Here is a 12,654-nt window from a genome sequence, read left to right as displayed (position 1 = left end):
CTCCCCCACCCCCATCCCCCGCCGACACACACACAAATTGGAGACTAGAATCTTACCTTGGTGAAGTGGCTAACTTCTTCTGAGCCTCAGGTGATGCTTCTTTACATAGGAAGACAAAATCAATCCTACTTACCTCACAGAGTTGCCGCTAGAATTCAATGCAACTGTCATGAAAGCAGGGCCAAACCTATAGAAAAATTTTGTAAGAATATTGGAGCCAAAATTTTGAGGGCATGCCTGGAAGCAATAGCTCAACAAATGGAGAAAATGCTCCAGAGAATGACATTTTTGAAGTTCATTTTATATGTTTAGAATCAAAGGAGAAAATGTAAAGAAGGTTACATGGAATCCATTGGTCATAGATTAAGGAAGTAGGAGAAAGCAAAGCGAGGAAATCTCTAGGATTGGAAAATGGAAAATACATACTTCTTTTACATGGGCGGGTACAGAATAGTTAAAAATTAACATTTATAGCCATAGAGATAATATGCGGGGAACAAGATAACAATGAGGGGTTCTGTGGTCAGCTCCAGTGGTCTCGTGCTCTGGTGTTGACAGTTGTGCCTTTGAGGGGTCTGGAAAAGAATATTACTCTGACATTTCAAAGTAATATGTTATCCTAGATGCATATGAACAATAGACAGGGCTCACTTAAGGTAAAGATTGACCTTTGCTAAGGAAACTACAGGCCTGGGACGTGACTACCAACCATGACCTGCCCACTTAGGAATTTATAATCAGACCATACTGTGTGCTTACTTTTGGTCACAGCTTATCAAGACTGCCAAGTAGCCCCCCGGGTTTGTTGGGTCTACTAAGTTGCCCCCTTTTGTTTACACAACACTATGTGTGTGAGAACTCAAAGGAATGGACTTGGGCACCAGCTACCATTAAAGTGCCTCTTTTCTGTAGGCTTGTTCACTTTCTCACCTCATTTAATTGTTCAAGGAAAGAGATTCCCACCCAGTGATATTTTACAACATACATTCAAGGCTAGGCACATCCATTTGGAACGTACACCCACACAAATGTTCAAATTACCCAAATCTGAAAATGCAAAGCGACGTGCAACATGTGTTCCAAGTTATAAATAAATTAGCGACAATCCAGGGGCTTCTTATTTTTCCTAAAAGAATTTGCTGGCTGGGTGGAGAAGACCTCAAACCATAAAGAAAATTTAAACTGCAATATGGCAAAGTCAGAGTCTTTGAGGCTGGGGGTTTTGGATCCCCAAACTGTATAGGATTCAGTTTTTTGAACCACATACACCCATGAAACTAGGTATGAATGAGTCCCTGTGTGTGTATCCTATGAAAAAATATATTTACATCGTGGGCTAAATTCCTGTTGACTTTGGAACCAGCCAGCTTTCTGTTTCCTCTGCAACAACTGCCAAGAGGGAATTGGAAAATGAAAATGCATATTTTTGAAGGCAAGAAATAAAAGCGATGTTAAATGTCAGGGTTGAATAATCCGGTTACATTTTGCATGCTCTCAGATAGGCATTGCCATGGAGATTTTCTGCATTTGCACTTAATGGGCTTTGCATCTGTGAGGCAGAAAGCAGGGAAACAGTTGTTTAGATCAATACTGTTGGCACTCAAAGTCTTTTTCGAAGATAATCAAGAGATGAAATGTGCTACTGTCTCTCTTAGTACACCCCAAGAAACTAGTTTTTGAGGGGGGTGAGTTAGATTTGCTGCTGTCAAGGGAAGTTATTGGGTGATGGAAATATTGTATATTCTTATTGAGTTGTGGATTACATGAGTACATGCATTTGTCAAAACTTATTCAATAGTACACCTGATGGATAAAAAAAAAAAAATCTGTGCATTTTACCGTATGCAAATTATACCTCAATAAAAAAAATTGGGGGTGCCTTCTCACTTTGTTGCTTGAAAAGATCAGCTTAAAGCCACCATTCACCATGGTCAGTCTCCCCATCCAGCTCTCCACTCTTGCCCCTTGCCATCCAGCCTTGCTGCCTCCAAGGCATGCACACACATGTGTGCTCACAAACACGCATGCTCAGCAGCATCTACAGATGCTTATTTAAACATAGTGTGTGGGGCCAGGGGGACGTTAGGTGCTGTGTGGAATGAGAAAAAGCTTAAGACCCCATCATCTGCCCTCTGCATTGGGACTGACTAGCTGGGGAGGTAAGAAGGTGACCCAGGCAAAGAACACCACAGAGATCAGCTTCGAATGGGGTATAGGGCCAGCAAGGGCATATTGAATTTAAAAGAGACAAAAAAGACTTAAGGAAGGATGGGCATAGTAGAGGTGGGAAGGAGGTGAGTGTCCCATCTGACTAGATAGAAAGTCCCAAAAGGGAAACAGGAGTGTGCTAAGGTGGAAAGGGGGAACCACTACCATTTGGAGAGAGTTAGATGCTCTCCCATCTGGTGCATGACCACAGATGGGGGATGCTAGGATGTGAGAGAGTATCTGAGGTCTCAGTTGTCTTTATTCTCTTCATTAATAGTTCTGTCAGTTGGTGAGAAGCAGCCATTATAGGTCTCTTTTCATTCTGTTTGTGAGGTATAAAATTGATACACGCTGATAGCCCAAAAGTAGAAGCAGCCCAGATGTCCATCAACAAGAGAATAATTAAACAAACTGTGGTATATTTATGCTGTTATAAAAGTAAATGAACTATTGACAAAAAGAAAAACATGAAGGAATGTTTAAGAAAGTCCTTGCATAAAAGAGTGCACACTGTAGGATTCCATTTATACGGAAATTTCTAGGACAGGCTAAACCAACATATGGTAGAGAAACTTAGAACAGTGATTATCCTCAGGCAAGACAAAGGGCACAAGAGAACTTTTGAGGGGATGGAAGTGCTCTCAGTTTGGGTTACACGGGTGCATGCATTTCTGATAACACATTGAATGGTGCAGTTATGATTTGTGAATTTCAGCATATGGAAATTGCATCTAAAAGTAAAAGACCCATAAGCTATAATTGAACCCTATTTAACACTTAACAGATGCCAGCTGAAGTGTTTACAGGTGAAGTGTACTTGTATCTGCAGCTTATGTTGCAGTTCATTAAAAAATAAGGTGGTATCTTTCAAGTGTTTTGAATGCTTGAAAACTTTCATAATAAAATGGTAGGCTAAAAATAAAAGCTATGTATGTTGTAAAAGAAGTGGGGTGTGGAGACAAGGAATGTTGGGCAGGGATTGCATTGCTTCTGAAATGTCATCTAGGAGTGGCATTCAGGGTCTCTCTTCTGCCAGCCTCTCACTGACCAGTCCACCCTGCCCCACAGAAACACTGCTTCTTTTAAAAACCACGTTCAAAATTCTACCTTGAGGGTACTCGTTACCCATTCATCAATGACGTATTAAGCAGGTGGTCTGTGCTCAACCCTGTGCCAGGCAGAGGATAAAGTCAGATGTGGTCCCCGCCCTCGTAGTGTTTGTCATCTACAGAGGCATTGATCAGGGATTTGCTGAGTTTATAAAAGGAGCAGCCAGGGGTTCCAGGGATGTGGGCCCAAGCAGTTCCTGAGCGGGTGGAGAATAACAGCCCACACTTAATGAGAACGAATTATACATTGGATCCTGTTCAAGCTTAACCTGGATTAATTCAGTTAATCCTCACAACCACCCCATATGATGATGGTGACTATATTATCCCCATTTACACATCAGAAAACTGAGGCTTGGGGAAGTTAAGTCCTCACCTCTCCGTGACTACACAGCAAGTGAATTACTGAGCAAGGATTCAGAAACTAGGAAACTGGGCTTGGAACCCATGCCCTAAACCAGGGGTCCAAGACTTTTTCTGGAGAGAGCCAAAGAGGAAATATTTTAAGCCCTGTAGGCCATATGGTCTCTGTCCAACTACTCAGCTCTGCTATTGTTGTATAAAAGTTGCCCTAGCCAATACATAAATGAGTGAGCTGAGTGCCAACAAAATTTTATTTACAAAAACAGAAGACGGTAAATTTGGCTCATGGGTCATAGTTTGCTAAGTCCTGCCCCCAAACCACCCATAGTCTCCAGTGGCTGGGAGGCTTTCAAGTTGGACCAGAGGCAACTGAAGGAAACTTAATTCCTGACTATCTCCTTTATGTAAAAGTGGGAGTCACATAGCAAGGAGTCAATGCAGGCTTCAAGAAATCAGTCTCTAATTAAAAATGACAAACAAAAATACATCTCTGGAAGCATGTGGCAGTCCATAACCAAAGGAAGCTGCAAAGAAAAGGTAAAGAAAAAAAAGGGGAAAAAAAGGTGAAAAATTATCAGAAACCACACAAAAGTTGGTTGTCTTTAGTCTTTAGAGCCATGTTTAGAATGTCAGCTGCACAGTTCTTTAAGACTTTATATGAATGTGGAAAAGTAAAGTTCAAAAGCTTTGCTTGAGCATGATTCATTTCGAAAAGGCTTCGCCAAAGAATTTTCCTGCTTGCAGCTTTGCTCTCACTGGCTGTCAGTCTCTTAAGGGCAAGAAATTGCTTTACTCAACTTCTGCTGTTGACAAGGATTCAGCCCTAGAGCTCAGAGGGAGGGCAGGGCTGAGAGTGCATTGGCCCCATTCTTGGGTGAATCCATGCAGCGTTGAAAATTAAGAGCTCAAAAGGGTTTCTGAGTGTATGGTCACTGTTTCAGGGTCAACTCAAGGACCATATGACTGAAGACAGCCCCAGCAGGTTCTTCTTTACTCTGCATAGGGGCTGCCATTTGCTCAGGGAGCACCCTTGCCCCTTCATCACTGGCCAGGATACATGGGGGATTGGCACAGAGTCAGTGTAGACAGAATACTTTGGGGGCAGAGAGTCTCTTTCAGCCAAGCATTTGTGATGTGCTTCAGGATATTAGCCTCTTTATTCCAGCATAGCTGATGAAAGGGGGAAACTCCACGCATAGCCAGGCTGAGGGTCTGCAGGAAGTTAAGCTACTAGCTAGACTGAGATGGCCAATTCCTCATTTTTCCACACTGAATTCATTGGATCAACCCATTGCTCTAGTGTCACAGAGATAAGATTTGAGTCCTTTATTCTTAGGAAGACAGTTGGCAGCTGGGCCAAGGGGATGGTTGGCTCACATGGATTGTGCAGGCAGAGGAGAGAGTTCAGTCCATTCCCTCTGTGAAACGGTGCTTAGTGAGATGTGTTACGTTCCCAGGTCCTCACAGAAAGGATTGGCTCTTTAGGGTATGTGGTGTTCTGTCACCAAAAGATGAACTGAGCACTTCCACCTACTGAGACACCCACTTGTTCCCATACACACACCCCAGGGGTGAACTGGTGGAAGGGTGGCAAGAGGTACTTTGAACCTTGTCAGAAGGACCCCAAACTACTCCTTCTTATAATCACCACTTCATTCTCTAATAAATACAATCAATCTGCCTCGTTTTCCTTTCTGTGAATACAGGTGAGCCTTTGACTCTCAGCAGGGCAGTGTACATGGGGTGGGGAGGCTGTAGTCCCCAGATGTGCATAAGAGTTTCCAAGAGAGCTGGTAAAAAATGAATGTCAAAGTCTCATCCTCAGAGCCCTTGGAGATCAAAACTGGATTTAACCTTAATATTTTCTATAAATCAGTGGTTCTTAAACCCCTGGAGGATTTGTTGAGACACAGATTGATGGGCCACACCCCCATAGTTTCTGATACAGGAGGTCAGTTTGGGGCCTGGGATCCTGCATTTCTAATCAGCCCCCAGGTCGTGCTGCTGCTGCTAGTCTGGGGTGGGGCCGGGGGTTGCTCTGAGAGCAGGGCTGCTTGAAGGTGTACCTCCTACTTCAGGGCAGCTGGCCTATGACCTAGCAGAAGGGGCATTCTCTCTTCACTGTGGAAGAACTGTGATCTTTGTCGTCCACGTTGGCCTCTTAGTATTCTCCACCTGCTCTGCCTAATACTACAGCCACTAATCACATGTGGCTCTTTAAATGTAAATTGAAATTCATTGAAGACAAGATTAAAATATTTGTTCCTTTGCTGTATGAGCCTCCTTTCAAATGCTCAACAGTCCCATGTTCCTTATGCCTGCTGTATGAGACATCACAGATGTAGGACATTCTATCATTGCAGAAAGTTATACTGGACAGCACTGTTTATAAGAATTATAAAAATTATTTCTTTCTTTCTCTTCAAAGTTTGGTTGTCAGCCCCACTGTATCATTGTGAAAAATTAACCAAAGTCCTTTTACAAATATCAGAAACAGATATATATATAGCAACCTTTACCAACCTCTTCATATCTGGTTGAAGGGAAGGTCACAGACATTTTAATGCAAAAGAGATAAAAATTTTAGTAATATTTTCCAAAATATTGCTCCCATCACTCATGTTATGAAATTTATGAAACTGCCTAGAGGTGAGGTCCACAGGGAAGTGTTATGAGCAGCAAGAATCAGACGGCACACATGGAGAATTCAATTGACTGTGGGGCAGTCCCCTGGGAGCCACTGTTAGAGGGAAGGATGGAACTGGTTTAGAGTGGACCAGACCAGGACAATTCTGGGTATTTTAGGAAAATGCCTATTCCTACTGCAAGCTGCAGAGCATGGCTGCTGAGGCTACCTTTTCTTTTCCATCCCAGATGAGAGATTTGGACTCACTCCTACTCAGAGATACTTAAATGCCCTGCACTAAGCAGATGCCTTTTGGGAAGCCTAACTCTGTTTCATCCTTTCTTACAGATTCGGCTGAACAGCAGGGGACTGATCTACTCCGTGGGCCTGCTCCTAGCCTCTGTCTTTGTCACGGTAGGTTTGTACCCCTGTCCTCACTCTTGAGCTTCCACATTCTCCCTCCCCCACCCGCCTTGGGGTTTTTCAGCTACAGAGTTTGTTTGGACACCAGATGTACTTGGCTTCCTGGTGGATCGGAACAATCAGCCTCCAGATGTTCCATTGCCTTCATAACTGTTTCTTCTAGAAGTGGATCCTAGCAAAGGAAGCCTTCTCTAGAAAGCCTTCTCTTTTCTGAAAGGAGGCGGCCTTCTTCCAGAAACATGGCTATGTCTCACGTCAAACACAAATTGTTTCATCAAAAACAAAGGGAAGATCTCACTTTTTCTGCAGAATTCTAATTAACTGACTATTCTAGGTTACTAAACATCTTCATAAATCCGTGAATTTGACCAATACTCAGTGACTAAGAATATATTTTATTGACAGTGCAGTTTTATTCCATTCTACTATCTTAACCATTACATTCCTTTGTGTAATGTAACATCCCAACTCAACTAACATATACGGTATGAACAAATTTGCACTAACACATGAACTGACCCACATGATGTATCCACTAACATACAAGTATGCTGTTGCATTTTCATATTAATAAACATTGAGACAGTGTTTTTTTCTGAAATTTTCAATGAAATATTCATTGAATTACACCTGTTAATTCAGTGTTAATTACTATGTTAATATACGTACACTAAGAATGGCAATTCAAAAGGGCAGGCAGGAAGCAGGAGAGGTAATTTACGGGATCAGGGTGGGAGTCAAATGTCAAGGTTTTACCAAAGCAAATACTGCCTTATGCAAAAGTGAAAATCTATATAATTCATTCTTCTGTAGTTTAGGGGTTCTTCAGGCCTGGTATGATGTGAGGTTATGATACTTGCAATAGCCACACACGGTGCTTAATGCTTTGCATATATTTTCCCATTTGGAGCTCACCACACCCACCTGAGGTAGTCACTAATACACAGATGACAGCTGAGGCCTATAGAAAAGTTGACGCCAAATGAACGGAGGCACAAGCAGTCTGACATCAGAGTGCATGCTCACCCCTGCAGTGCCTCTCCTTATGCTGTGCCACAGTTGTACATTCTATAGGAGATTGACCTCACCACTCCCTGGGCTGTTGAAAATGGGATTGTTGGAAGGTCAAAGAGAAGTAGGTTTGGGGAAGAAGAGCAACATCAAACACTTTAAGTGTGCAGAGCCTATATGACATACAAGGGGAAAGGTCAAGAAAGCCATTGGGAAGGTGAGTCTGAATTTAGGAGAAACATCCAGCTGGAGACACGAGGATGTAGATGGTATTTCAAGCTGTGCAGTCAGATGAGCCCACCAAGGACGTGAGCACCGGCAGAATAGAAAAGAGGCCCAGATCTGAGTCAGGATGATGAAGATAAAACCCCAAAAGAACAGAAAAAGTAGTGGGAGAGGTAAGAGGAAAACCAGAAGAGTGCGGCAGCTGGAAGCCACATGGAGCAGGTGCTTCAAGGTGGAGTCATCTGCTCTGTCGAGGGAGGGGAGTCCTGAGTGTTGGCCCTCAGGGTTAGAAATGCAGAGTCATCTATACTCTTGACAACCGTGGTTTGCAGAGTGATGGGGCAGAAAGTTGAGTAGAATAAGGTAACAGAGGACGGAAAGAGAAATTGGAGGCATCTGGTATTTGCAACTCTTTTAAAGGATCTTGCTATAAAGGAGAGAAATGGAAATCCAGAAAAAGTATAGTTGTCTTTTAAGATGAGAGAGATAGCAGTATTCTTGTATGCCAGTTGGGATAATGCAGGGGTTGAGTGGGGGGATGGAGATTGAAGAGGGGCAGTTGCTGGAAGCACGTCCTTAAGCAGTACGAGGAGGTGGGATCCCATGCTGAGGACAAAGCCGTGGTCAGTGAGTCCTCACTAACAGGGAAGAAGAAGGTGGGCAGGTAGATATGATGGTGGGAGCTCTGTGAAATGGGAACAAGGCCACAAGCTGAGACTGAGAGTAGAGAAGGGAGTGTTGGGGGTTTCAGGAGAGAGGAGAGGTATGAAATAGCCATCTAGGAAAGGGAGAGATGGTGGACTAGGAAATAGGGGATGATTGCCATAAAGCATGAATGGCCTGCTTAAGGTTTGTGGTCTTGAATTTAAAGTGAGACCCATCAGTCTGGCTGGGCATTTTCCTCCAGTCTGGGTCAACTATGGGGAAGCAACATGGAGTAGATGGAAGATGGCTGTGGCTTAGCCAGCAAAGACAATAAAACTAGAGAGAGGACAAGGAACGAAGGTGCCAGGAGTGACCATAGCAATTGCTGGTGAAACTTACGTGGGGTAAAGAGGGAATGGGGTACAAGGCGGGTGAAGTGCAGTGAAACGGTGGTGGCTCCAGTGAATTCTAGGTCAGGGTGTCTGCAGAGTCACGAGAGTTGTGGGGTACCAGATGGAGCAAGTGGGAAAGATGAGAGACGTCAGGCAGAAAGTGGGATGTTTGACACTGAGATAACAGAGCTGTTTTTTCTGTTATGGGTAATAGCAAAATTTAGGCGCAGGGTTGTCCACAATGGCGGAAATAGCCTGTATCTGCTCTGGACAGTACCCACTGGTTACGTGTGGCAGTGGAACTGAGGAACTGAGTTTTTAATTCTATTTGATGGCGTGGAGTGAGGGACTGCGATAGGGTGAAGGACAGGACTCGAGAACTGGCATTGGGAAGGTCCTCTTGGTGGATGGTGAAATCACCAAAAAGCGATTTCAGGAGTGCTGGTGATAGTAGTGGCAGCGAGGGGACTTAGGGCTCTGAGGAATGCTGGGGACTCAGCCTGAACTGCAACCATGAGCGTAGAGTGTGACAGTTGGGGGACTTCAGTGCTTTTCAGGAGAGAAGGCTATGGAAGCAGCAGTGTGGAGCAAGGGGGACAACTTCCTGGCCTCCAGGCACAGGAATGGGAAGAGATGCTGCCACCACCTGTGGGGAGCATGAGGATGAGCCAGGGTCTGCTTGAAGCAAGGAGGTGAAGAGTCGAGACAGGTGGTGCCGGCACAGAGCAGTGCAGGTTCGGAGTCCAGGGGAGGAGCGGCGGCCACTATGCTATGTCTCTTACTCCCATCATCATGACTTTTATAAGTTATTTTCCCACAAACAGCAGGTTCTGACTTCCCCACTTCTTGATTTTGATGTTCTTACCTTGATGAGAGATGAACTTTGTGGGCCCAGAGAGAATCAGTGCCCTCTGCCCGAGGGCCCTCCGGCCGCTGCCCTCTGACCCCCTCTTTGTGTTGCAGGTGTTTGGTGTTCACCTGAACAAGTGGCAGCTGGACAAGAAGCTTGGGTGCGGGTGCCTCTTCCTATACGGCGTGTTCCTGTGTTTCTCCATCATGACGGAGTTCAACGTATTCACCTTCGTGAACTTGCCCATGTGCGGGGAACACTGATCTACCGGGCCGCCTGCCAAGGCTCAGTTCCTTCTTTTCTGTGCAATACAAGACCTGGTCACACCCCGGCTCACTTGGGCCCCCAGGCCGGGGCGTCCTGTCTGTCTCTCCCGCGCTGTTCACAGGCCTCAGCTCCTGCCTCGGTGGCCCAGGCTCTCCCTGCCCCTTCCCTGGCTCCTTCTTCTCCTTGGGTCGTACCTGCCACCCAGTCCCTCTCGCCCACCCCTTCCGGCCTCCTCCTTGTGAAGACTTTCGTAGTCCACGTGAATTTCCAAGCTCCATTTGGAACAGTGACTGAGATTCTAGAAAAACTGGCTGCTAACTGGCCCAAGCCAGGCAAAACTTATTACGACCCCTACTCCTTTTTTAAGTTATTGGATGGAAGACTAACCTAATTTATGACCTGAGACTGCTGAAGAGATAGCAAAGAGAGGGTATATTCATTACAGGGAGGGTTTGTGATTTTGTTATGTTTTGAGGTGATTCCTAAGTTACTGGGTTTGGGGGTTTGTTTCACTTTGGGGGCTCTTCTTTTTACTCCTTTTCTTCCAGAGATCAAGATCTTCTCTTGCATCTTCTTTTACTGGGCTCTGGATTAGTCAACAATCCACAGGTTGTCCCTGCTGTGTCTTGGGGTGGAATCCCAGGCATGTTGGAGCATGCCTGGATCTAGTACTTCCCACAGGAACAGATACATGGCATTTCATACCCAAGGATGCCCGCCCCCGCCACAGTCTTGTAGGCTTTACCTAGGGGGGTTTAAGGTTTTCCGAGAAAGAAGATAGCTTCCCACATGTCCATTATGATCTTCACTTTCTCACTAGGTTCTTTCTGGTCTCTCAAGCAATAGTTCTAGCCTGCCTGAAGCCTTTGACGAGAGGCCCTGGTTAAAAATCCATCCATGAGGTGCCAGGCAGTCAGCGGCAGAAGCCTGTGAGTCCCTGAGATGTTCTCTCATTCCTTGACGTTTGGGGTGACAGGGAGCGACCCAGAGGCCGCCACTGCTTTTCGTGCAGGAATTACAGACACTGGTTTCTTGGAAAATGGAGAGAAGCGCACTTTGCACAGACATCGTCAATAAAGTCCCAATTTGCCACTCGGTACTGAGTACACTGGACCCTGGCAGCTGGCTCTTGGGCCAGCGTCCTTCCTCTGGGACGCCACAGTCAAGCTGCCCAAGCTCCACCCATCCTCTCTGGAGGGATGGCAAGGGAAGGTGAAAACAGAACTGACACCTTTGAAACCACAGAATGTGTTAAATGCAGACTCGCTCAAGGGCATAAGTTATTGTGAAAGTTGTTGCCAATCACTGCTCAACAGCCCTGCTAGATTTTGTATGATGCTGAATTATTATGCAGACTAATTCCACCAGTTGAGACCCACCCATGCTTATTACACTTGTATTTATTGAAACTGTGGATTCTTGCCCGTGCTCCCCTTGTATTTACTTTAAGCACTGATCACATAATTCATTCGGTATGGTTTTCCGCATCCCTTGTACACATTCTGGTATGAATTGTAAAAATAACCTGCTACAAATTGGTTGAATGTTTCTATCAAGGGTGCGAAACCAGGCCAGCATTAGCCAATTGGAGCACCAGCCCGATGGAGGACCAGGAAAGGAAATCACCGATTTGGGCTCTCAGAGCTAGGACACACTTATTGATTCTGTTGCACATTTTGCACTGGTTTATGGCGATTGTTTTCTTGGACAGATAGTGTAAAATAAACTTCTCTGTTCTGTATCCCTCCTTGAGCAGTGGGCATTACTTTCTCCTTGGATTCTGAAGTGTTGCCTATTTAACACTGAGGAGTACGCATGGAAAGGAAAACGATCATAGTCATGGGGCCAGGTATTTGCCCATCTGTTTCTGGGTCGACTCCCCTGGAAAGCTGGTAAATGTCTGACAGATTGCAAATAGAAAGTGGCATATGATGGGTCCCCTCTGAATCTCAAAGGGACTTTGGATCTGTTGTCCTGTAGAATATGTGAGACATTAATTAGGATTCTTCCTTTCAGCTGGACATGAGAGGAAAAGCATGCCAGTACTGATGATGACCTTCAGCAGTGCTCAAGGTCACCATCCTGTCTGATTTTACTAGTTTTCAATTGTGAAAATTAAGACTGCCCCAAACCCAATTCCTTAAAAGATATAGTAACAATCACAATAAGCCGTTTTTTCCTCCTGCATGACTCAAGAAATAATTATCAGATCTAAAAGTGGACCAAAATTAAGTGAGTAAGTCAGCTTTCCACCTGAAACTCAACAATATTATATAAGACTTAGAAGAAAAATAATTACTAATTAACAACACTAAATTTATTTAAATGTGTTTAAAAATGTATTTCCAGGTGGTGGGAAAATACTAAGTAATTAGCTTTGTTTTGAGTGTTTTACTATATTTGCGCATTTTATAAATATACTCTTGACATCAGTCAGGGAATTTTCATTATGTTGATTAGTGCTTACAAAGCATAAGATCTTTTTACATGAAATATTTTGTTATACTAATCTTAATTAGTTTTACTTGGAATTTT

The 12,654-nt window shown here is 44.3% G+C and overlaps 1 protein-coding gene across 1 annotated transcript in view; it reads left to right on the top strand.

The window, feature by feature from the left end:
- The window catches only part of SLC24A3 (solute carrier family 24 member 3), a 457,276-nt gene extending 445,419 nt beyond the window's left edge, over positions 1 to 11,857 (top strand). Inside the window, exons 16-17 of the mRNA XM_006922003.2 lie at positions 6,655 to 6,720; positions 9,966 to 11,857. Coding sequence (XP_006922065.2) covers positions 6,655 to 6,720; positions 9,966 to 10,115 — 216 coding nt within the window. The 3' untranslated portion in view covers positions 10,116 to 11,857. The remainder of the gene's footprint in view (positions 1 to 6,654; positions 6,721 to 9,965) is intronic.
- The last annotated feature ends 797 nt before the right edge of the window (positions 11,858 to 12,654 follow it).

The sequence above is a fragment of the Pteropus alecto genome, unplaced genomic scaffold (assembly GCF_000325575.1).
Source record: "Pteropus alecto unplaced genomic scaffold, ASM32557v1 scaffold45, whole genome shotgun sequence".
NCBI lineage: Eukaryota > Metazoa > Chordata > Mammalia > Chiroptera > Pteropodidae > Pteropus > Pteropus alecto.
The sequence above is the reverse complement of the archived record's forward strand: the minus strand, read 5'-3'. Positions and strand labels throughout refer to the sequence as shown.